General features: G+C 52.2%; 1 protein-coding gene across 5 annotated transcripts in view; it reads left to right on the forward strand.

The window, feature by feature from the left end:
• Positions 1 to 9,080: 9,080 nt before the first annotated feature.
• Positions 9,081 to 25,899, forward strand: part of DOCK1 (dedicator of cytokinesis 1) — a 509,676-nt gene continuing 492,857 nt past the window's right edge. For 3 of the 5 annotated variants that reach the window (XM_047703535.1, XM_047703534.1, XM_047703533.1), the window contains exon 1: positions 9,081 to 9,333. In XM_047703535.1, coding sequence (XP_047559491.1) covers positions 9,288 to 9,333 — 46 coding nt within the window. In that variant the 5' untranslated portion in view covers positions 9,081 to 9,287. The remainder of the gene's footprint in view (positions 9,334 to 25,899) is intronic. The other 2 variants (XM_047703531.1, XM_047703532.1) reach the window with 1 other exon arrangement.

Here is a 25,899-nt window from a genome sequence, read left to right on the forward strand (position 1 = left end):
GTGCAGAGATGCCATACTGGCTGAAGAAGGCTGATTTCAGGCAACTCTATCCATGCTCCAGGGCAGAGCAGGTTGTGGGTGTCCGGGGACCTGGAGAGAGCAGGTGTGGCTGGGGCCAGGTGGAGAGCGGTGTGGACCCCGAGAGCATCGGGTTAGCACTGTGCTTACGGTGGGGCGGGGTGAGGGTGGGGGGGGCAGGTGGGCTTTGGTGAGCCCGTGGGTGGGTGGTGAGCTGGGAGGTACGGTCTGGGTGCAGAGGCAGCCCCAGCAATGTTGTCCCGGGCCCAGGCCAAATGGGATCAAAAAGAGCCAGCAGCCTGTCCCCGCAGGGCATGGGTCTCCATCCAGTCGTGGCACTGGGACACTGGGCCCTGCCTCTTCAGGCAGTTTGACTTTCACTCTAAAGACACATACAACTGTCTAACCCCTTCCAAGAGGACAGCGGTGTCTACTTGGCCTAGTGGTCCAGGTGGCCTTTATGTGGTTCGGGCCGTGGGCATCCATTGGCTTCATTGTGCACCTTCGGGCTGCTAGGATCTAGCAGGAGCACCGGTCCCTGAGGACTAGAAGTCTGAGGGCCTGGCTGCAGTTGCCTCTGCACTTGAGGAAAGAAAAGGCAGCTTGGCTGCCACAGTGGGTCACATGGCTGGCTAGAAGTCTGGGGTCTGACGTTGGAATGATTGGGTTTAATCTTGAGTCTACTGCTTTCTAGCTGTGAACCCTGAGCAAGTTCTCCAGAAACTTTAGGAGCCTCAGTTTCTTCTTCTATAAAATGGGAATAACCATAGCACATAACGCATGGGTTATCATGAGGATTAAATGCTCTTGGTGCATTGGTGGGAACATTTTCAGTAAATTGGCTGTTATTATGCATGTGTTTAATTTGTGAATGTCAAAACTCTAAAAGATTTCCCAAACTCATCACCCCCCCCCTTTCCTTTTAACTAGTTCTCTAGACCCAGTTCCTCCTCTCCCCAGTCCATGTGCTCCTCTGTCACCAGAGTGAGCTTCCTAGGGCACACGTTTGGATCGTGCTGGCCCCTTGGCTCGGCAGGTGCAGGCCTTCCCCGCCGACCTTGTATCCCACCCGTGCTGTTCACCCAACCCCCATCCTCCAGTCCCAGGCACGGTGCAGCTTCCCCACCTGCGATCGCTTCTCTTGTTGCTCCTTTCTGCCCAGAATGACATGTTACCTTTCTATCTCCCCTTCTTCCCAGATCGTCACCTCTTTGTCCACTCTCTCTGATTCTTCCAGGGAATACACATTTCCCTTTCTTCCTTCTCTTCCTTCCTTCCTTCCTTCTCTTGCTAAGTCTCTGGAGGCAGGAGTGTGTGTGTGTGTGTGTGTGTGTGTGTGTGTGCGTGTGCGTGAGCCTGTGTGTCTGAGCCCCGGACTGACATCCCTGGGGCCCCAGCAGCGAGCCTTCTGTACTTCTCTAGGTTGGCACTCACCTAGACTCCCCATGGCATCAGAGGAGGTACCTCTGGGTCAAGGGATCAGGCTGTGACGCTCTCAGATGGGAAGATGCTGCCTCTGCCGTTGGAACATCAGATGGCAAGATCAAGGCCCTGGAGCAGGTCTGGCCTTCAGGGCTGTGGCTCACATCCTGTCCCTGGCTTTCCCAGTGACTCTGTGTGACCAGCAGCTCAGTGGGAAGCCTTGGCAGCTGCCATGCAGGGGACTGCCACAAGCCAGGGAGGGGACATTTATTCTCACATTTCTAGAAGCTCCAAATCTGAGGTCAGGCTGTCAGCAGGTTGGGCTCTCCCTGAGGCCTCTCTCCATGGCCATTTTCACGGTCTTCCCTCTGTGCACATGCGTCCCTGATGTCCATCTGTGTGTTCAGGTCTCCTCCTCCCATAAAGACACCAGTCAGGCTGGTTGGGACCATCCCTAATGGCCTCATTTAACTCAATCATCAGTTGATCGAATGATGGAGGGATGATTAACATACAGTGTTCTATTCGTTTTAGGGGTACAGTATAATGATTCAACAATTCTATATATTTCTCAGTTCTCATCTCGATCACTTGCGCCCTTGCTCCTTGATGTAGGTTACTCATCCCCTTACCTACTTGCCTTCTGGCAATCACCAGTTTGTTCTCTGCACTTAAGAGTCTGTCTTTTGTTTGTCTCTCTCTCTTTTTTTTTCTTTCTTTTTTTTTTTTTTTAAAGATTTCATTTATTTATTTGACAGAGAGAGATCACAAGTAGACAGAGAGGCAGGCAGAGAGAGAGAGAGAGAGAGGGAAGCAGGCTCCCCGCTGAGCAGAGAGCCCGATGCGGGACTCGATCCCAGGACCCTGAAATCACGACCTGAGCCGAAGGCAGCGGCTTAACCCACTGAGCCACCCAGGCGCCCCTCTTTTTTTTTCTTTTTTAAGATTTTTATTTTCAAGTAATCTCTACACTCAATGCGGGGCTCAAATTTACAAATCCGAGATTAAGAGTCACATGCTCTACTGACTGCACCGGCTAGGCGACCGTCTTTTGTTTCTTAAATTCCATGTATGAGTGAAATCATATGGTACTTGTCTTTCCCTGACTTATTTTTGTTAGCATTATACGCTCTAGACCCATCCATGTTGTTGCAAATGGCAAGATTTCATTCTTTTTTTTTTTTTTTAAAGATTTTATTTATTTATTTGACAGAGAACACAAGTAGGCAGAGAGGCAGGCAGAGAGAGAGGAGGAAGCAGGCTCCCTGCTGAGCAGAGAGCCCGATGCGGGGCTCGATCCCAGGACCCTGAGATCATGACCTGAGCCGAAGGCAGTGGCTTTAACCCACTGAGCCACCCAGGTGCCCCTCATTCTTTTTTTTTTTTTTTTAAGATTTTATTTATTTATTTGTCAGCGAGAGAGAGAGAGAGAGAGAGAGAGAGAGATCAATCACAGGTAGGCAGAGAGGCAGGCAGAGAGAGAGGGTGGGGGGGAAGCAGGCTCCCCGCCGAGCAGAAAGCCCAATGTGGGGCTCAATCCCAGGACCCTGAGATCATGACCTGAGCTGAAGGCAGAGGCTTAACCCACGGAGCTACCCAGGCACCCAGGTAATTCTATTTTTAACTTTCTGAGGAACTTCCACGTGTCTTCCACAGTGGCTGCACCAGTCTGCATTCCCACCAACTGTGCACGAGGGTTCCGTTTCTCCACATCCTCGCTGCCACTTGTTATTTCTTGTCTTTTTGATTTTAGCCCTTCCGACAGGTGGGAGGTGGCATCTTGTTGTGGTTTCGATTTGCATTTTCCTAGTGTGAATGATGTTGAGCATCTTTTCATGTGTTTGCTGTTCACCTGTATGTCTTTTCTGCAAAAAAAAGTCTATTCTGGTCCTCTGCCCATGAGTAATGGAATTATTTGTTGTTTTTTGGTGGTTGAATTGTACAAGTTCTTTATATATTTTGGATATTAACCCCTTATTGGATAGATCATTTGCAAATATCTTCTCCCACTCCATAGCTTGCCTTTTTGTTTTGTTGATGTTTTCCTTTGCTGTGCAAAGGCTTTTTATTTCAGTGTAGTCCCAATAGTTTAATTTTGCTTTTGTTTCCCTTGCCTCGGGAGACATATCTAGAAAAATGTTGCTAAAGGCGATGTCAGAGAAATTACTGCTTACATTTTCTTCTAGGAGTTTCATGGTTTCAGGTCTCACATTTAGGTCTTTAATCTATTTTGAGTTTATTTTTGTGTATGGTATAAGAAAATGGTCCAGTTTCATTCTTTAGCATGTGGTGGTTCAGTTTTCCCTGACGTCATTTGTTGAAGACTCAGTCACCTTTTTAAAGGCCCTATATCCAAATACAGTCGCCTTCTGAGGTACTGGGGATTAGGGATTCAACATATGAACTTTGGGGGGCACAGTTCAGTGCATAACAGTGGGTCCTCAAAGGATAACCAGGATGGTGCTGTCCATAGGAAGAGGGGGGCAGACAAACCCAACAAATGCCCACTGTAACTCCTGACCACCTCTTTACATGGCCAAGATGCCCATGTCCCATGCCCACAGCAGTGAGCATGTGCAGAACCGAGACAGGAAGGATCTCATCTGAATGAGTTTAAAAAAGGAAGAGACTTAGAGAATCCCAGATAGAATACGGTACCTTAGCGATATCCACCACCAATCCCGCCATGACTGTAATAGCTCCCATTTCTGGGCATTTACTTTGACTTTATGGTCTCGGGTTTTTTTTTCTCAGTATTTTTTGTGTTTTCCCTTACATTTTTGGGCATGCAACATACTGATAATACTGCTTTAAGGTTTTTGTATCTGCCTCTGTTTCTACGGATGTATATTTCTCCCTGCTTATGGGTCATATTTTCCTGCACGTTTGCATGCCTGGTCACCTTTGGTAGGATGCCAGATATCATGAACCTTTACATTGTTGGGTGCTGGGTTTTGTTGTATTCTTTTAGATAGCATTGCACTTTGTGCTGGCAATATTAAGTTACTTGGGCTCAGCTTCATTCTCTTGAGCTTGTTTTTCAGCTTCATTATGGCCTAGAGCAGCCTTTAGTTTAGGGCTAACGGATCCCCACTACAAGGGTGTGATCCTTTGGAGGACTGTACTTGTCCCACTCTATATTATGAGCTCTTTGAACACTGCCTGGGGGGAGCACTAACTACTCTGTGAGCTCTGGGAATTGTCTGGGGCCTGCTACTTTCTGGTCTTCTTTTCACAGACAGCTTCATGAAGCTTTAATCCACACACGTGTAGTATTCAGAGACCCAAAGCAGCCCTTTTTGCAGATCTTTGGGATTCTCTCTCTGTGTGGACAGCTTCCATCCTCCTGGGTACTCTGACCTTCAAGTCCTAGCAGTCTTGGCTTCTCTGAACTCCACTTTCTGTTTCCAATGAGGGAGACTCCAGGCTTGGGTGAGTCCCCTACCTGGGCTTCCACCCCAAAACCACCCCTAGAAAGCCAGCCGGGCAACTGTGTGACAACACACTCCATTCATTCCCCTTCTGTCAGGGATCACAGTCTGGCACTGCCTAGCATATGGCGCCTGAAAACCATTTGTTCCTCTTAGGTTCACGGTGGGGGGCACCGTGAGAGCAGCCAGCCTCCAAGGGCAAGGCCTCGGCTGCCTTGCTACCCAGATCCAGGGCTCCCTGGATGTCAGGACACTCTCTCTCCGGCAGGTATCCTGGCCCCCAGCTCCAGAGCTCATTTCTTTGTGTACTCAGTGTGGGGAGGACTGCTTGGTGTGCATTTATACTCGTAGTTACATTTGCCCACAAGGCACACTGGTGCGGCAGCCAGCATCCTCTACTGAACACAGTTGCTCTGTGGAGCCGGTTGAAGTTTAACACCCAGGGTCTGTCTTCATAATCTTCACAGAGAATGCTGAGCAGCACACCTGGGAGGCCAGGCGGAGGCGGAGCTGTCCCAGTGAGGCCAGTCCAGGCTACTGTTTCTCAAGTCGGGTTTTAAATCTCAAGCCCTTCCTTTTTCCCACTGACTTTATTTTCTAAAAAATTTCAAACATATAAAACAGTAGAGGTGAAACACTCATCGACCTATTACCTAGATTGAACAATTTCATCTTTTTTTGCAGTATTTTATTTTTTTAAAAGATGTTATTTATTATTTGGGAGAGAGAGAGAGGGAGCGAGCGCATGGGGGAGGGACGGACAGAGGCAGAAGGAGCAGCAGACTCCCTGCTGAGCAGGGAGCCCTATGCGGATCCCATCTCAGGACAATGGGATCATGACCTGAGCTGAAGGCAGATGCTTCACCGACTGAGCCATCTAGGCGCCCTGAATGTCATATTTCTTAAGCCTTTCAAAATCTAGAATGGTTCTTTCTTATCTACCCATTTTCTCCCCCTGTAATACTTTCTTGTTGATGACACCAGACCAGCGTCCTATAGAAGGTCCCACCTTCTGTCTATGTCTGTATTTCTTGTCACATCATTTAACTTATTGTTTGATTGTCTCTGTAAACTGAAGTTTAGATGTAAAGTCTTGGATATACCTTTTCTGTGCTATGTCACCTTGTGCACTGTGACCTCATGCCTGCTCATCTAAAATGCTGTGGATATCTGCCACTGGCTCAAAGGGGCAGCAACTAGTGGCCTCAATGCAAGACCATGGCCTTTCCTTTCAAGTGACAAGCAGCCTGTGGTCAAGCCCCTTGTTGAAGAACCAACCCCCCATATCTAGGTCCTGTTTTCATCTGTATTGCCTGCTGCAAATAAATATCTCCCCTTAATCACTGTGCCTTCCGGCGCCTCCACCGGGCAAGAATGTACCTCCTGAGTTTGTATAATAAATACGGAATACTTTTTTCAAATTAAAAGTCATTTAAATTTACTTTTCAAAATTGAAAACTGTTATGTAGAGGATGACATTTCATGACAATTCTCGCTTCTCCCCCATGTCGAGGAGGTCACTAGGACGAGATGCTTAGGAGGGGACATCTAGGAACTCCATGGTGTGAACTTCCTGGGTGATCACACCTACAAGCACAGCACAGACCTAAGTCCTGCACCAGGCCTGGTGGGGGTGGCTGAGATCCGTGGCCCAGGCATGTAGACTCAGGAGTTAAAAATGCCAACAGGGCTCCTGGAACTGGAGATGTAGTCAGTCCCAAGCTCATGTAACCACAGGGCAAGGAACCAGGGCCACGGACTTGATTTAGAACCACAAGATGAGACCACTGCTGGAATCAGCCACGGAACGCTGACAAACCTCAGAGCTGCATGAACTGTGTGGCCACATGTACAGTATCTCGGCCAAGCTCGGGCACACTTTGCAAGAATGGGACCAAAGCCTCTGTCTCAAACGCATGGTCCGAGGTCCATATGGAGTTTTAAAGTTCTGATTTAGAAAATCATTTATGTGACAGTCTTATAAAAATGCATCAATATATATTTATCTATATATTCAGAGGGTCACCTTTATCAGACTGCAAGTGGCCACTGTTCTAGAAAATGTGAACCGTGAAGCTATCAGATGAAGAATCTGGGGGCAGCATCACAGGAGGAAGCCAAGCAGAGTTACACATTCTCCTGCGATCTTCAGGAGAGCCTCATGAGCTTGGGACCATGACCCCTCCTTTCTACGTAGGAAGACCAGAACCCTAAGGCTCAGAACATTATAATGACCAGAAATGGAAGAAGAATGGCCACACTGCCGCAGGGGCTAGCCCAGGCCTCCTGAGTCTCTGTGACTCTGAAGCCCCTGGTTTTTCACTACAACACCCATCTTCCCCAATATGTAGCCACACACGCAGAATTGAAATTGAGCATAAAAGAGAAGGTAAGTATCACCAAAATTTGTTTGCCAGATTTTCTTTGCAGAATCAGAATTCCTGGCAAGACCCTTCTTCTGCAGGCTCATTTTGTGTCCCTTTTTCATTTTTCCCTATGCTTTAGTCTTTCAGTTCCTTGAGGGATATGTGTTATGTTCCACCCCAGGGCCTTTGTACATGCTGCTCCCGCAGCAGTTCACCTAGCTGGTTTCTGCTTGTCATTAAAGATCATTAAAATCATTACGTTGCTTTCTCAGGGAAGCCCTTCCTGACCTGGAGGAGCCAGGCCGCCACGTCACCTGTCTTAGGACACCCTCCTGCTCCTGCATAGCCCCTTCACAGTAGCTTCTCTTTCAAGTGGTCAGAGTCACCAGGCGGGTTCAGGGTCTGAGCCCCTACGGTTTCTAATTTCCATAGAAGGGTTTAAGTGTGTGCATGAGGCCACATGGGATTGGAGCCTAGGCCCCTTTCCTCTGCGGGACGGAAGGTCCTTATTGGTAGAATAAGGGCTATAACTTTCTAGGAAGCTGTGGTTGATACCCATGAACTCTGGAGTCACATACACACCTTATCCTCTTGCTCTTAGCAGGTTCTCCCACCCACGTAGGCTGAAAGGCTCCTAGGGCATTCTGAAGTATATTTAATCTGCATTCTAGGTGGGATGCTGAGACTTCTCTGGCTCAGAGTGGCCCTAATGGCTGGCAAGGGCATTCTCTATACAGAATGGGAACCTACCTGGAGTTCCCCAGGCCCTACTAGCTCCCTTCCCAGCTCTGCCACCCAGTGCCCTTCCAATCCAATGGAGCCTTTCATCTTTTTTTTTAACCTGCCTTCCTCCAGTCCTTGAAGGCTCCCAGGCCTACTGCCATTGTCACTTTTTGAGGTCATGACAGAGGACCGCCACTTAATATTATTCTGAATTAACTCCACTTACTGAGCATTCTGAGATTTCTCCTTCCTCCTTTTCTTGGTTTTAACCTCATGACGGTAAGAATACATCTTTGTGTGTGTGTTCAGTTTTTCCTTGGAGAATTCTAAGTGTCCGTGTTTGCTGGTGTGGAAACCCTGAGGGTCTGAGAACTCACCTAGAGGGCGAAGACCACGTTCCAAAGAGTCCCTGCGCATCTGCTCCCCGCCTGGCCTGAGCCTCCCTTTCCCAGCCGGCTCCCCTCCCCACTTCCTCTCTTCCCCTCCCTCACACTGAGTCCTACCCAACTAGCAGAAGTTTCTGCGAGCCCAAGGAGGATGAAGTCTCTGGGCGTCGGCGGGGCTTTTCTTGCCTCTCCCTCCCGGCTTCCCCCAGGAACTAACCTCATTCAACACTCAAGAGAGAGGTCACCTCCCCGGGAAGCACTCCGTGATGGGCACTTCACCAGCCCTTCCGCCCCGCCCCGGCCGTCCCCGCCCAAGCACAAGGAGCAAACACCCATCCATCCACCTGTGGGTACTCTACCCGGCACCTCCGCGGCCCCAGTCTGGCTGGCGTGGCCAGGCCGTGGATAGGTGCTCAGTTAAAGTCCGTCTCCTTGGGGAAGGGACCACGTGCTCGGGCAGGCAGGGAACCTCCGGGTCTGCTCCGCTCCGGGACTCCCCGCATCGAGGCGGAACCCGAGTCCGCGGCCGGAGCCCCGTGCTGGGCAAACCCCAAGCTTCATAAATCTCAGAGTCCCCCTCGCTCCACTCCGCCCAGGGCGCCCCCCTCTCGTCGTGGGACACCGGGGGCGGGGCGGGGACCCCGCGCAGGGGGAGGGGCGGGGGGTCGTCCCGCGGGCGGGGCGCGGGAGTCACAGGCTGTGGCGCGCGGTGCCCGACGCAGGGGCCGCGCTCACAGGCCCGGGGCCGGCCCGCCTCTCGCCGGCGCTCCCGGCCTTTCCCATCCGGCCCGCGACGCTCCGCCCGCCCCGTCCCACATGACGCCGCCTCCGCCGCAAACTTTTTCCTCCCCATCCTGTCGCGGCTCGCAAGGAATGGAAAATGGCGGCCTAGGCGCGGAGTTTCCTGCCCGGGCGGCGGCGGCGGCTCTCGCGGCGGCGCCATGACACGCTGGGTGCCCACCAAGAGAGAGGAGAAATACGGCGTGGGTGAGCTCCGCGCGCCCCACTCGGCGCCGGGCCGGCACGACCTCCCCGCGGCGCGCGCTCCGGAGGGGCGGCGGGGCCGGGCGGGGCGCGGCGGGCGGGGGCGCCGGAGCCTGTTGCCGCCGGCCCGGCCCGAGTGCCCGGCGCCCCCTCCGGCGCGCGGGCGAGCGGGGCCGGGGACACGCGGGGGCGGGGGCGGGCCGTGTCACTTCCCGAGGGGTCTACCCCCCCCCCCCGCCCCCAGCTCCCGGCCGGGCACCCGGTGGCGGAGCCCTCCAGCCTCCCGGGCCGCCCGAGCTCAGACCCCATCCTGCTCGCGGCCGAAGTCTTCGTGGGGTTGTCGGGGGGGACTGGCCGGGCCGGCCCGCGGTCATTGTTGGGCCGCGGCTTTTCTGCTTTTCGGGTGAAGTTGCGTGCAGGGGCTGGAGCTTCCCGGGCGGGCAGTTGCAAGTTGCGGGGACCCAAGCGAAGAGTTGTGCTCTCTCCCGGTGGGAAGTGGTGCGCGCGACCTGGGCGGGCTGGGCGCCCTGCCCGCCCCTTGGTGGCCCTAGCCTGGACCGCGCGGGACCCCGGGAGCGTAGCGGCGGGTCGAGCGCTCCGGCGTCCTCGGGCTCCCGCGTCCCCGGGCTTCGGGAGCGGGTTGCGGAGGGCGGGACTGTTTTGGCTCCGCCGCTCTTTGTCGTTTCCTGCGGGGAGTGGGGGGAGTCGGGTTGCAAGTTTACATTTCGGACCCAGCGAGTACGCATTCCAGAGAGCGAGGCTTTCCTTGATAGCAGAACAAACGGACCCCAGCCCTCGCTGCGCCCTGCCCTGCTCTCCTCCTCACCGGGGATTTGCAGCCTGCCTGTCAGGGTCTGGGGTCCGGCCCTTCTCGTCCACCAGTGTCGGGGCCGTGGCTGCTCTCCGGGATCCCGGATCCTGGACCGTCCCCGTTTTCCGTCTGACTCTCCTCCTGCTCCTTTATCACCTCCGTCACCCAGGCTAGACTTTGCCTGACTTGTAAGGACTTTTGTGACCTTGGCCTCCCCTCTGCCGCCAGGTTGTGCCCTCTCAGGGCTCCTCCTCCTGGGACTTCTGCTCCCACGCGGGCAGCCGTCCCCCCCACCCAGGGTCCCTGAGCTTTTGCCGTGCCATGCCTGTGTCCCCACTGCAGGTCTCCTCCAGAGCTGGCCCTCTGAACTTGGGCAAGCCTCGGGGGGCGCCCTAGCCCTCAGGGTTCTTCCTTCTTTGTGATTCCAGTGGCTTGTCTCTTCTAGATGTCTGTGGTGTGACAGTGGAGCTGCTTGGGAAAGGGTCAGCCCTGAGACAGTCGTAGGTCCTCTGGGCCCACACCCCTCTTGGTCCATATGCCCATGTGTGGGGGTGCTTCTTGCTCCAGGACTGCTATGACTGAGCTCTCTTCCTGCCCCATTTCTAGAGATGAGGAAGGGAGGCCCAGACATGGGCATGGAGCTCAGTGACAGGTGGGAGACCCGAGTGAGTAAGCAGCACCCTGGGTGCCTCCGTATGGTCTCATTCCGGCCATCCTGATAGAAAAGTCACCATGCATCTGCAGCAGGTCGGGGAGGTGTGGCGTGCACGTTCAGTGTTGGCACTGATTCAGGTGTGACAGTAAGGGTCGGGGCTGTGGAGAGCCTGCTGGGGTGTGTGTGTGTGTGTGTATGTGTGTGTGTTTGAGAGAGAGAGAGAGAGGAGTGAGCTGAGGACTGGAACACAATAGGGGCAGATGGAGGAGGGCCTGGAGCACTCTGGAGAGGAGGGAGGGAGAGGCCTGAGGCAAGTGGAGGAGTAGGAGCACAGACAGACCTGGGGAGAGGAGGCAGGGGAGCAGCTCTGAGGGCTTGCCTCCCCCCTCCCAGTCCTGTGGGATGGGAGTCCTGTCACTCCCATTGACAGAGGTGGAGAGAAAATACATGGTTCACACCACTAGTATGTGCTACATCTGGGACTGGAAGCCTGGCTCTGGAGTTTACACCATCCCCCTGAGAGCCAGGAGGCCGGGAGGGGGGCTCTCTTTGGAGCAGGGCGTTTTAAGATACATTGATGCCTCTTGTTGGCTCCCAGCATGACCTGTGACCTGATGGTTTCAGTGAGGACACTAGGTGTCAGTGAGGATACTAGGTGTGGCACTTGTTGACTCTCTAGAGAAGACCAGAGGGAGCATTCATGACACAGTGAGGGGGTCTCCTTGCTGGGGAGGTGACTGGGGGCAAGAACATGGCTGTGTCCCTCCCTGTTACATCACACACACACCACTCGCTATGGTGACTTCCAGCATCACACCTTTGGCTAATGCTGTGGTTTTAAGAAGAGTCTGTTAGGAAGTTTCCAAAGGACCATGTGCTCGGTGGTTTTGCCAGGCAGTTCTAGGAACAGGGTGAATGGCTGTCAGGTGGAGGAGAGAGTTTCTGCTCTGCTTGGTTTCACTAGGGTGGAGCCGAGGCCACAGAATGGGGTAGAAGGGAGGGGACAGCACTGCTTGCTCAGCATCAATGGCCCATCAGGCAACTCTTTTTTGATTCTGGGCAGAAGGGAAGGCGAGGATGCTCACATCTGGGTCAGCCCAAGCTCTCCACTGTTCTAGGAGTTGGCACTGGAGGGTGTCCCGAACGGAAGACAGAAGTGCTGGGGGGCAGGGATTTTTGCCCATTGGCTAATGGGCTGTTTCCGCCCAAGGGAAAATTACTGGCCATGCCCCTTACCAACCACAGCGTTTTTTGGGGGAGCCTAACAACAGGGCTGTGTTTCCCTGGAGGGCTGTGGCGGGTCGTGGGTGGGCCTTGCTTCCACTCAGACCACTGACTTGGCGGGATGAATGAATCACGAGGGGAAAGAAAATGATAAAACTCCATCTCATTTGGAAACATGAATCACAGCTCATTGTTTGGAAGTACTTGGAATCTGTTAGAAGCATTGTTTGTAAATGAGACACTTCACTTATTTATTTATTTTGTACATTGGGGAAAGGAGTAAACAGCTGATCCGTTGCTTCCTCAGCAAGGCAGGAAGTGCTCATCCCCTCATCCCTGCCCCATTTATTCCAGTGGGGTTCGGGTTGCCCCCCGCCCCCGGAGGTTTACCAGCCTGTTAATGTCTCCCCCTGGGGTTGAATTGGGTGAGTCAGTGTTTATGGATTTGGTTATTTAACACAGGGATGAATTTTGACCTACCTGGCACAGGGAGGGCTCGGACGGGGTAAACTTTTCCATCATCCCCCAGCTGGGCAGAGGCTGGGGTCTCAATGCCGATAAAATGATTATGGATCCTGTTCCTAAGATGAGGTGAAAAGATGCAGTGTGTTCTGGAGTCACACCTGAGGATGGTGTGCTCACCTCTTTCATTGGTGTGAGAGGTGGAGTAGTGGCCTCCTTCCCAAAATGTCGATGCCGTAATCCCCAGAACCTGTAAATACGTTATGTGACATGGTAGAAAGGGCTTTGCAGATGTGGTTAATGTAATGGGACTTAGAGTTGGAGAGATGTTCTTGCATTATCTACCACGGGCCCCCAAAGCAGAGAACTTTCTCTGGCTGCTAACAGAAGAGTGGAGTCAGAGGTTCTGAGCCTGGGCAGGGTCCCAGGCACAGTTGCTGGCCCTGAGTTGTAGGAGCCCCCTTACAAGGACCATAGAAAGCCCAGGGAGCTCAGGGCAGCTGCACCCAGCTAGGGAACAGGAACCTTAGTCTTACAGGCACAACTGGGTCCTGCCAGGACTCCCAATGAGCCTGGAAACAGATCCCTTCCTGGGCTCCCCACGAGAGCCCAGCTGGCCAGCAGCTGGACTTTGAGACCCAGAGCCGCTGAGTGTCTGACCTGGGGAACTGTGAGATTATCCCTGTGGACCGTTTGAAGCTGCTCAGGATGTGGCCATTTGTTAAGGCGGCCAGAGAAATGGAACAGGTGGTGCAGAGAGCTGTTCGGGAGAGTAAGGTGCTCTCGCTGGCCTTCAGCTTTGTCCCGAGTGGGGTGCTTTATTCTGGCTTTTTCTGTGGAGAGCTCAAACGGGATGCGGGTGTTGGTGCTGTGGGCACCTTTAACTCCCGGCTGTTACTCCTTATGTGGGCCGTAGGGAAATTACTCAGCTTCCTGAGCCTCAGTTTCCCCATCTGGAAGGCGGAGCTAAGCCTGGCTACCACAAAGACCAAGGACGATGCATTGAGATAATGTTGGCAGAGCAGGGGGCGTCGTGCTTGAGATCAGCCCGGCACTTGATGGAGTGCAGCTTTTATTAATATTTATTTAATAAAGTGTGGTTCAGAAGTGTGGTGACAAGTGATTTTGTGTTTGCATTTGACAGGCACAGTTGCTGCAAGAATACTTTTCTCCAAAAGGTGATTTCTTAATGGTGTGTTTTGCCCCTCTGTTGGGGGAAAGTCTCATTTGCTTGGGGTAGGGGAGCATGACTTGTGTGTATTTAGATTAGTTCTGAGTGATGATAACTGCTAGGAGTAGTGCAATACCCAAATAAATTTGGGAGTGTGGGAGTTGCAGAAAGATCTCTTTTGTTATCTAGAGTAGCAAGCAAGCTGCTACTTTGGGGAAGAAAAATTAGATTTGATTGTAAGTAAATAGAAATGCGGACATTTTCATTCACTGGAGTTGCAGAAAAACCAGATTAGGGCATATTATATTTCTACAAACCTTATTTTACTTTGAAAACATTATAAAAATTTTAAATTTATTGTTGTGCCAATGTTTTTCTAGAATATTGCATCTTATCATGATTGTCTTAGGGGATGTGAATAGTTCCCACTCTTGTTCCCTTCCTTCCTTCCATCCTTTGTCCTTCCTTCCATCCTTCCTTCCTCCTCGTTTTTATTTTTTCTTTAACTTTGTCTTTTCAGATAGTCATAAACACATATGTTTGTAACAGCTAATTCAGAGAGACTCCATGTACCCATTGCTGATTTCCCCCAAGGTGACATCCTGTCAGACTACAGTACCGCACAGAGCCGGGATGCAGGCGTGGACGCAGTCCAGGCACAGAGCAGTGCCATCACCCCCGAGACTCCTCCTCTTGTCCTTTTGTAGCCACACCCACCTCGTTCCTCTTTCCCGCATAATCCCTGGCAACTAGTAATCTCCGTTTCTGTAGTTTTATCATTGCAAGAATGTTCCATAAATGGAATCATATAGTATTGGATTGATTTTTATCAGGTCGTGTACATCTCTGGAGATTCATCAGGTCCTTGTGTGTATGGGGGGTGGTTCCTTTTCTTTTCTGGGTGGTGTTCTGTGGCCTGGAGGTACCCAGAGGGATCAACCATTCACCTGACGAAGGATGTCTGGGTTTTGGCTGTTGTGAGTAAAGCTACTATGAACATTTATGCACAGGTTTGTGCGTGAACACAAGTCTCCGTTGTCTGGGATACGTGCCCAGGAGGGCCGTTGCTGAGTTGTACGTAGTTGTGTGTTTGGATTTTTAAGAAACTGCCAAACTGCTCCAGAGTAACTGCACCATTTTGCATTCCCACCAGCCACAGATGTGTGATCTGGGTTCCCCTTGCCAGCCTTTCTTGTCCATCTTGCCTATTTTAGCCAGTCTCGTGGAGTGTGGTGGTACGTTGTTTTGGTTTGGGTTTGCATTTCCCTCTTTGCAGCCCCTCCTTGAAGGTATCTTGGTGTCATTTGAGAGAGGAGCCTCTGGGCTGCTGTGTGAGCTGCAGTGCGCGGGAAGGCAGCTGGAAGGTGGCTGACAGGTGTGGCAGGGGCTGCACTGAGGCCACTGAGCTGTGCAGGTGTTGAATGTGTTAGGGTCCTGAAGAACAGTTGGAAGAGGAGATCATGGCGTGGAAGGCCAGTAGCGCTGTCCAACAGTGTGGAGGCAAGCAGTGCCCTATACCACTGGCTGACGGCGGGGCTCGATATTCAGACTCCTCCCCAGTTTCTTGGTAAGGTCTTCTGAGAGGTAAGCCCTAGGGAGGGGACCCAGGGAGGGGTCAGAATCTGAGTTTTAGTCCTGGTGTGGCCACTCTTCATTGATGTGATCTGGGGCAAGTCTTTGAGCCTCTCAAGGCTGGTCCCACAGTTTCAAAATGGAGGATAACGCTTGGCCTTGTGTACAAGATCGGCTGATGGGAGGTTCACAGGAGCTAAAGGATGGTGAAGGCGCTTTGGAAACATTGTTATGTCAATAGTAGCTTAGCTGCCGTATATAATCAGCAGTGCCGAAGTTAGCTTTTATTAATCAGGTGGGGAGTGCTTTGGGACCCTCCCTCAAGTCAACATGTGAAGTATGTGCATTAGTTTGCTGCCTTAACAAGTCCACTCGGAGGGGCTTAAACTGCAGGAATTTATTTTCTCAGTTCTGGAGGCTGGAAGTCCAAGATCAAGATGTTGGCGGGGTTGGTTCCTTCTGAGGCCGCCTGCTTGCTGTGTGGCTGGCTGCCTTCTCACCTCCTTACAAGGTCTTCCTCGATGGTCTTTGTGTCCTCACCTCCTCTTATTGGATTTGGGCCACCGTCATGCTGTCATTTCCCTCATCCTCTCTTTCAAAACCCTGTCTCCATATACATTCTGAATTATAGTGGGGGGCAGAACTTCAGTGTTTGAATTTTGGGGGACTTAAGCCATAACATGATTATCACAAGTAAGATTTCCTCAATTTTTGTGTGCTTTTGGTGGCTACCATCTGAATGATTATTTTTTTGCAAGGTTGTGGGTCCCCAGTTCCTTGGGGATGCCTGGAAGAAGGAAGGAGGGAGAACGGGAGGTGGGAGCTTACAGTGTCTGCCCCCCTCTCCCTGACAAGGCCCTTAGAATCTAATTTAAGGAATCACGTTAGTGTCTGTGTTCAGCCCTGGAGATTGCTTGTCTTCAAGTTAGTGACGGGATGATACAGTCAGGGGGTTTGAGACCCAAACAGGAAGTTGAGCGTGTGACCATTCACATGGTGGGCGCAGCTGGGGAACAGCTCTTTGCTGGCACACTTGGCTTGTCTGTGCTCACGTGCCTGTGGCATTAGGAGACGGAGACCTCTAGCTTGGCTGTGTTTCCAGTTCCTTCCACTTGTAGTATTGGTGTGTGGGTAGGGTGGCCAGGCTCCCTGTGGTTCCAGAATGCCAGTTGTCCAGTGATGGCAAGGACCGCCTTTGGTACCAACATCGCACAGTCACTGTTGGGCCAAGTGCACAGCTCTGGGGGCTTCTCTCTACTCTGTAGGCCGTGAAGCTGGCTCTTCCAACCCTCCTACAGTCTGCAGAGGCCCTGGGCACTCACGGGAGTGTTTTAGTTTTGGGAGCTAATGGGGAGAGGGCAGGTGTTGGCATGTGACACATAAACGGCCCCATGCTTCCTGATGATGGCTCAGAAGCACAGTGGTAGCAGGCCACCCAGCAGCCGTCCACGGCCCCACATGCTCGGGAGATGCCGAACTTTCTGTACCCGGGCACTCTGCTTCTAAAAACCAGGTGGTTTCACCCTAGACAGATGTCTGTCGGCTCGTTAACTTTTCATTTGGGCCTCCAGGAGAAAAAGGTGTTCTCTCTGTGAGGGGTACGTGCCAAAAGATCACACGCAGATTGGGGGGCTTGGAGGTGCAGCTTTGGATCTCTGCTTCATCCTCTTGCCAGCTGGGTGACCTTGGGTGAGTTATTTATTGTAAGCCGTTTCTCCTTTGTAAATGGATGATACCATCCTCTTCGGGCACTTCCGGGGATAAAGAGAGAGATAAGCCAGCACAACCCTGGCCCCGATCTGTGCTCCATAGCTGTGTCTTTCTTGCTCCCCTCGGCCCCTCTGACTGTGTGACTGAAGCCACGTGGGCCCCATTGTCTCTGCAGCCCCTACTTGTTGTAAGGGAGGGTCCAAGACGGGGAGCGATATTTGATGGCTTCTTCCCTAGAATTTCAGCATTTGCTCTGAGGTCCTGTCAGGTCGATCCCCAGAGCTCCTGAGGGGACCAGATGAAGGGAGCCCAGTAAAGCTCATGTGGATTAATCTCTTCCCAAAAATGTCACTTGGACTCCTTGTCCGGCTGGAGTTGCTCTTCACGGGTGCAGTTTGCTGCCGCATTTCGTTTGGAGCACGGTACAGATTTTGTGTGCCATCTTGAGTGATTTTGTTTAACAGACTTAGATTTGTTAGGTCCACTTTTATATGTAAATTAACTCTTGTGATTTCTGAATCAGGGTTGGGCGGCTGTTGTGACAAAGAGCCCCAAGATTTCCTAGGCTTTGTACAATGAAAGTTTGTTGTTTGTTTTAAAGATTTTATTTATTTATTTGCGAGAGAGAACAGGGGGATCAGCAGAGGGAGAGCGAGAAGCAGGATCCCTGCTGAGCAAGGAGCCCAACATCAGGCTTGATCCCAGGACCCTGGAATCATGACTCAAGCCAAAGGCCACTTAACCGACTGAGCCACCCAGGTGACCCGAAAGTTTGTTATTTATGTCACAGTCCAAGTGGCTGGTGGGGAGGGGGCACAGGGGCTCCACTGCCTCTAGTCATCTGGGGACTCAGGCTCCTTCCTGTGGCCATGCCCTCCACTAGGCTCTTGGGCTCCTTGCCTTTGAGCTTGTGGATGGGGAAAGCAAGACACGGAGGACCTTTCACAGGAGCTTTTCTCCCCTGCCAGGGCTGGAGGCTGTGCCCATCCCAGAGCTCAGTGTCTGGCCCAAGCTAAGAGCACCAGGGGCTTGGAAATAGAGTCTAGCTGTGTGCTCTGCAAGAAGAGGATGTGTGTACGGGCTGTCCTCTAAAAGGTCCCTGTCATCGACACCTGCTCTCTATTAATCAGGAGGAGTTAGGCCCTTCAGCATTATTGGCATCGAACACAGAGATTGTAAGTTGTCACACCATCTTGTCGTGAGAGTCGCTTGGCCGAACAGATGTCCAGACCCTGACAAAGATATGAAGAGATGCGAGTCAGAACAGGTGCTGCCTTTTTCCTTGGCCTTTTGCTCCTTCTGTCCTGTAGATTCCAGGATGTCCTTCACTGTAGACCTGGCCCAGCGAGTTACTCTAGGGGGTTGGGGCGGACCTGTGAGCCTAGGCGAGACTGCCTTCTGAATGAGTCACTTCACGTTTGTCCAGTGGTTCCTGGTCTCACCATCCTGAGGCATACGCAGCACCCCCAGATCCCATTCCTGCGGCTTTGGAATCCTTTCGGCCTCAGGAGGTGGTGAACTAAAGCCTGCTCATTAGAACTGTGGCTTTGTTTCTGAGTGTTGGTGTTTGTGTATTAGAATGGAATCTTACTGTTCTGAAATAACACTTTATGACTAAGCATGTGCTGAAAAAAGGCTATGAAGGTAAATCAGTCACAGCTATTGTAACTTAAAGCTAGGTTGGGGGGCTATTATGGTATAGGGTAAAGAGCACTTGGATTGGGAGTCAAAATGCCTGGAATTCAGGCCAGGGCGCCACTCTTCTGCCTTATCTACCCTTCCCGGCCTCAGGCCCTTGGAGATGGGGCAATAGTGGCCTCCATTTACCTCTTTGCCACCAGTGCAGAGAGGAGCTAGCAAGAGAATGCATGTGGTAGAGCTTGCGGAAGGAGAAGTACTACTTTCTAGTATTTCCTCTTTCAGAAGGAGAAAGTGCTACTTTGTAGTATTGTTGTCAGCCTGTTCTGGAGAAAATACATGGTTTCTGGTGAAACTTTCTTTCTCATTGGAAAGGGGCAGTGAGGCAGAGTGAGCATTACTTTTCCTAAGGTTTTATAACTTTTGTTTTATTACCCGACCAGTTGTCTAGTCATTGATTAACAGTGTGAGCCACAGAGCCTTGTGAGGAAGCCCTAAGCCGAGCGGTTGAACCGGCGTGCGTGATGGGTAGTGATGAAGGCGAGTGCATCCCCGCTTCCTTGAGGAACGCAGTGATATAAGCCACAGAGGAATTACTGGTCAAACAAGACTGTGCCTTCCAGACTGTGCCTTCCCACCTTCCTTCTGGTTTGCTTGCCAGCATTGTTCTTAGATGTGGGGGATCCAGAGTCGCTCTTTAGGGATGTAGATCATGGTACGGGTCAGCAGTGCCTTATGTGGAATCCTTGGGGCTAGTGGTGTTTCCGAATTCAGATTGGTCTCGGCATGGAGAGGAAGATGGTACCTGTGCCGAAGGCTCATGTGTGTGCCGCACAGCCCCGCAGGTCTGGGGATGTCCCTGCAGTCAGACACATTGATGAGGCTGCGGGGGCGCTGTATGGTCACCTGCGATGTGAGGGAGGTGATCTGTGATCCGCCTGTTTTCCGAGCCCTTTTAGTTTTTGCCATTCAGTGAATTACCAAAAACTCGTGTTTTTTTTTTTTTTTTTTTTTTTTTAGCTTTGGGAGATTGCAGGGACAGGGATGGGCTTGGTGTTTTTTCATGGCAAAACCAACACATTCAGTGCTTGTCAGTCCTGGGCTCTCAGGTTCTCAGATCAGTTTTTAGACTGTGGGGGCTGCTGCCTGCTTGGAAACCTTTAAAAAAATGTCCTTCATAGCCCTCTGGCCTCATTTCCTGCTATCGTCCTGTTCGACCAGGTGCCGGGCTGGTCCCGGGTCCCCGTCTGTAATCGGCCCATTCCTGTCTTAGCTCTTAGGCCCTGTGCCTGGGGCCCCAGCATTGCAGGCCTTACTCTCTCTGCCACCTGACCCCTTCTGGAAGATTGACCCTGTTCCCAGCCTGGGCTGTGGGGACAAATGTGTGTGGGGGCTGAGAGCCCAGCAGGAATGGCCTTGAGTCCCCAGGGCCTGGGAGTCTGGGGCAGAAGGAGAGATGGGGGGTGGTAGAGAGAGCCGGGGGGGGAAGTCAGGGTTGAGGAGAAGCCTGCCGTCCCCCAGAGCTCACAGCATTGTGGTTCTCTTCCTGATCTCTTTAGCCACACTCTCCTGATGCCGACGTGTGGATGGTGTAGCTTTGTGGCTAGGAGTTGAGCTCTCGGCAGAGGGGTGCCGCCAGGGGCCTGGAGCAGCGGGTCCTGGATCTGGCTGAGAGGCCCACCTCCACCCAGTGGTGCTGGTGGTAAACCCAGGAAGTGACCTGTTTGAGGCTCAGCACCTCCTTCCTCTGAATTCTCAGGTGCATCAGTGCCTGTGGAGGCTGCCCCGTCAAAGCCAGGGCTAGTGTCCAGGTTGGGATGTGTGCGCGGGGGACTGCGCACCGCCCGGCGCCCCAGTCAGCTCACTTGTGGACCATGGATAGCAGCAGTTGCTGCCTTGAAGAATTGTTTGGACGGTTAAATGAGGGAATTCCTGTAAACTTGGGTTTCGGGATCTGTGTACTCTTGACATTCTGGGTTGGATAATTTTTGGTTGTGGGGGGCTTTCCTGTGCCTTGTTGGGGGCTCAGCAGCATCCCTGGTCTCTCACTAGATCTTAGTAGCGCTCCCCTTCCCTCAGTGTGACAGCCTACATAGTTGTAGCTCTTGCCACATGTCCCCTGTGGGCAAGATGGCTCCCCTGCCGGAACTGCTGATATGAAGTGCAGGGGTGAAGCCCGCAGGGGTGAAGCTGGACTCTGAGGCAACACCCCCTGGCTGTCTACTGTGGCATCCTGATAGTGTCGCTGGAAGCAGAGGCTCTCCTGAGACATGGGAAGGCAGGCTGGAACCCTGCAGGACTGCTTCCTGAAGGGTGTGTGTTGGGGAGAGGCCTAGGGGAGGAAGCGGGGAGGAAGAGGATGAAGGGGATGAAGGGGAGGAGGTGGGGGCCTCTGGCCAGGCTTGCTGGCTGTGGGAAGGTGGTCAGGAGCCAGCTGTTGTTTCTTCTCCTTTCTGAGAAACACAAATGGCAGTTTTGAGGTCAGGTTCTAGGACAGATGTGCAGTTTGCCAGGGTAATTCTGGACCCTCCCCACATTCTTCCTTAGCAACACCTTTCCAGCTGCCCTGAGACCTCCAGAAATACAGGAGCTAAGGCATTTGCCATTGGAGTTGTATTTTCTGGAATAAAGGCACTTATCAAGCCTCCTTTCTTCCCCCCGAAAATAATAACTTATTTTCTTTAACATAATTGACTTTTCCAGGGGCAAGTAATGATTTAGCAGGAGGGAAATGTGATTATTTTTCTTCCAAATTGCTGTGCTTCTATTAACTTCACAAGATTTATTTTCAAGTCCTTCTAACGTCATGTGTGTTCTACTGCCTATTTTTCAAAGGCAGGAATGCGTCTTGGTCCTCCAGGCACTGTGGCCAAGCTGCCAAGTTTCTTCAGCTGGTTCTTGGGGAGTGTTGCTTTGAGGATCAGCCTGGAGAGGCCAAGGGGAGGGAGAGGTGTGGATGGGAGCCGATACTGGGGATCCCACAGAATAAAGGGATGGATGGCACTCAGTCCGGCTGACCTCAGTGATGTCCGTGGCTATTTCTTTACCCAAACTCTGATACAGTCAATGCTGCTCTTCTGGCAGTGCCACTGGGCCTTTGCATATGTTCTTCTCTCTGCCTGTAGACAGTCTTTATTTGCCTTCCACCTCCAGGCTCAGCTCAACTTATAAACCTCTCTCAACCCCCCACCCCAGGCTGAATGCGGGCCTGCCTCCTTGTGGCTCTCTGCAGTTTTTTCAGATACTTCCTTCCCACCTTATCCTTGGCCGCTGCTGGACAGAGGGCTCTTGAGGACAAGGGCTGAGTTGTGTTCCCTTCTTTGTTCCCTGCACCTGACATGGTCCCTAACACACCTGTTGGATGAAGGCAGAGGGACAGAGGGATTTTATCTCAGCCAAGCACTGGGAACTAACTTGAAAGCTGCCTATCTCCTGTTGGAGAGTCACATCTCTGGGTGTGTGGCTCCTTCTGGGACGTGCGACAGAATTGCTCAGGAATCCGTTGTGTGATTGGGTTAAATGGACTTACAGCTCCCCCGCCCGGGACTCAGGTGGCTCCCTAAGAAGAGGCTCTGTCCCGAAGGAAAGGAGACACCCGGTGCCGTGCTGCATACAAACGTGGTAACCAGGCAGCTCAACCACACCTTCGGGCATCGCCAGCACCTTTGTGACTTGGCTGTTCCTAAACTTGCCCCCCTCCCCCAATTTCCTGTCCTCTCAGACTGCTTCTCAAGTCCTTCTGCATGTGTTGCTCCAATAACACGCCTTCTCAGTCTAGCTGTTGGGGTCAAGTGCAGGGACTGGATGAGCAGGAGTGAAGAGTGGATGAGTGGAGAAGGAAAACCCAAGTTTGTGAAGGAAGATGGCAGGGCGAGTCCCAGCTCCGGGTCCTGGTGGCTGCGGAACCCAAGGGAGGCTCTGAGTAGCTTTCGGGGCCTGTGATCATCCGTAAAGCGAGGCTCTTGCCCTGGTCTCTTGTGCCCTGCACCACGGTGATGAGACGCCAATGAAGTCAAAGTAGATCGTACACACTGAAGTGCTTTGTACCTGCAGAGCCATGAGCAGCTGAAAGGAACAGCCAGACATTTTTCTTGAGAACGGAGATCTGTAGCCTTTTTTCTGTCAAGGTCCAGATGATAAATACCTTAGGTTTTGCTGGCCAGGAGGCAGAACAGAGGGGACTACGTGGGTATGTATATAATCATTAAAAACATGAACCCCCTCGGGGCGCTTGGATCACTCGGTTGGTTAAGCGTCCGACTCTTGATCTCAGCTCGGGTCTTCATCTCAGGATCATAAGTTCAAGCCGGTGGTTGGGCTCCACATTGGGCGTGGAGCCTACTTCAGGACAAACAAACAGTGGAACCACTCAGAAGTGTAAAAATCAGAAGATAGTTGGGCAATTCCTCAAAAACTTTTAAGCACACAACTACTGTATTGCTCAGAGATTCCACTCCTGTGGCTGTTCCCTGAAGAACTGCAAACAGACGTTCCAACAAATACTAGTACATAAACGTCCAAAGTGGTGGTTTTTATAATACTCGGGACATGGGAACTGCCCACGTGTCCATCAGCAGATGAGTGCGTGAATGAAATATGGCGCAGCCGTGCAACGCCGATTCTTGAGCCATAAAAATGAGTGAAACACGGATACACATTACAACATGGATGAACCTAGAAAACTGGGCAGCGTGAGAGAAGACAGTCACTAAAGGACATAAATCTCAGGATTCTCTCAGTATAGGAAACGTCCAGAACAGTCAAATCCATAGACCCAGAAAGCAGATTACTGGCTGCGGGGGGCTGGGGGAAGAGGGAAGGGAAGTGACTACTATCATGGGGGTGGGGTTTCTTTGGCCAGAGAAGAAAGTATTTTAGACCTAGAACAACATAGCGTTGGGTTGCACAAGGTTGTGAATGTACTAAATGCTACCGAACTGCACACTTCCTTTATTTATTTATACTGTCATTTACTTGACTTCTACAACATTCCTGCGAAGGGAGTGCTATGTTTGATCTCTATTTTACAGAGGAGACTGAGGCACCGAATTTTCTTTAAGTAATTGCTTTAACCAAATCATACGCTTTAAAGTGGTTAATTTAATTTTAAATTGCATGAGTTTTGCCTCATTAAAAAAAAAAATGGTGGAAAGCATTCTTTGTGGATGGGCAGTACAAAGCCAGGCTGTGGCCTGATTTGGTCTGCGGGCCGTGGTTTGCCAGCCCCTGGCTTAGTCTTCATGATCCTTTCACTTTAGAATAATGGCTGTTTTGTCATAGAATTATGTACTAATTAGAAAAGGAGGCAAGCTGTACGAAAGGTAGAAAGATGTCAGAATCTCATAGGCATGCTCTAAATAATGTACGGTTCAGAAATGTCCGCCCTTCCAAGTGTATCTGTATTCCTGTGTTGAGTGTGGATTGAGAAATGGGAGGTCCACAGACTTTTCAGGCTTAAAAGGACACTTAGTCACCTGCTTTTTCGGACTGAGGAGCTGGGGGTGGTGGGAGCAGAGCAGGGACCCTCTCTGGCACCTGGTCCAGAGCTTTAGTGAACACTGCAGCCCTTCAGATGCTCAGAGTGGGGGAGGGGCAGTGAAAGTTGAGCGAAAGGTTAAAAAAAAAAAGATGCTTTAACAGAAATCCAATTCTTTCGGGTTCCTGCCTCTTCAACCGTGTTGCTTCCAGTTGAACAGAAAATAAAATCTCCGTTTTGCACTTTCTCTGACCAGCAGTTACCGGTGGGGACCAGATGTGGTCAAGGGCTCCGAAACGTCTGCCTGCACCTTCCCCTCCTCGATCTCGGTGACGGAGAGGCAGGCGCTCAAAAGTGGGAGTAACGTGGAAGGGGACTTCAGGGTGGAGAATCTAAGTCCCTGGACGTGAAGGACTGGATGAAAGTGTTTCCCGAGGACAGAGGTTTAATAATCGTGGCATAAACAGTATTGCATTAGTACTTCTGTTTCTAAAGTCCGTGTTCTGTTTACCTGCCCAGGTCCGCTGCTTACCCGCAAGCGTGTGCGGCCGCTTTGCATTTTTTAAAAAAAAATATTTTATTTATTTATTTGACAGACAGATCACAAGTAGGCAGAGAGGCAGGCGGAGAGAGAGGAGGAAGCAGGCTCCCCGCTGAGCAGAGAGCCCGATGTGGGGCTCCATCCCAGGACCCCGGGATAATAAACTGAGCCGAAGGCAGAGGCTTTAACCCACTGAGCCACCCAGGCGCCCCTGCATTTTTTCTTGAAGGGTGTCCGCCTGCAACGTTTTTTCTTTCCTTTCCACGAGCTTACGTGATGGGCACCGCGCTTGCCGCTTCCGCACTGACCGGGCGGTGATCCGTGTCGTGGCGGGGAGGGCGCCGCCAGCCCGCAGACGCGGCGCGGGGCGCGGGTCCTGCCGGCAGTCGAGGGGAGCGCTTGCTCCACGCAGCCCGCCTTGCCCGGGGCCGGCCGGCTGGCCTTGCGCTTGCTTCTGCTTCTGCCCGCGAGTCCGTGTAATGACGCGCACGTGCGCCGCGAACGAAAAGCCGCGCGAAGTGGCGGCACGGCCGAGGCCTGTTCCCTCACTTCCCGGGGGCCCCTCCGGTCTTCGCCGCTCTGGGCTCACGGGCCGGGGCCGGAAGTGCGCGTTGAGGAGCGCGCGTGGGTGCGCCTGCGCAGACAGACTCCGGAGCGCGGCGGACACAGCCGAGACCCGGATGGAGTCATGTCGTTAGCCTTTCCGGGGACACATCTAGATCATGGAAGCTTCTGGTTTCTGTCTTCCGAGAAGATAGTGAGGGGATACACAGAACGGCAAGGAGAGATGACGCTTAACCGTGAAAGAACCTTTCTTCCCTGCTGCTGCTGCTGGTTGGTGACAAGCCCGTCGTCTGCAGCACGGCGCGGACCGAAGCCTCTGCCGTGTGGACTGTGCCGCAGGGAGGCCGGCCTCCGGCATCCGTGTGGCGCTTTGTCCCTGGAATAAAACGCTGTGGCGACTTTAAGTCAAAGGTTAAAAAGTCATCGGTGACGCCTGATGTGTGGGGGCGTGGGAGGGGCAGCTGAGGAATTAGCCTGGCTGGTTGTGCTGTGGAGACTGCAGTGTGTCAGGTGCCGGTGTGGGGACGGCTTGTGTCGGGCCGGTGCCGGTGTGGTGACTGCAGTGTGGCAGGCCGGTGGTGGTGTGGTGACTGTGGTGTTTGATTGAGAGCTAACAGCACGGCGCGTATACAGTGTTCAGTGTGGTGCCTGGCACCTCGTCACCACTTGGTACTTGAAACACTAACACTGGCGTCAGCCTGAAAATCTGTCCCTGGTGACAGAACGACCCAAGTTTAGTGTACTT

This window comes from Lutra lutra, chromosome 14 (assembly GCF_902655055.1).
Source record: "Lutra lutra chromosome 14, mLutLut1.2, whole genome shotgun sequence".
In the NCBI taxonomy this organism is placed as follows: domain Eukaryota; kingdom Metazoa; phylum Chordata; class Mammalia; order Carnivora; family Mustelidae; genus Lutra; species Lutra lutra.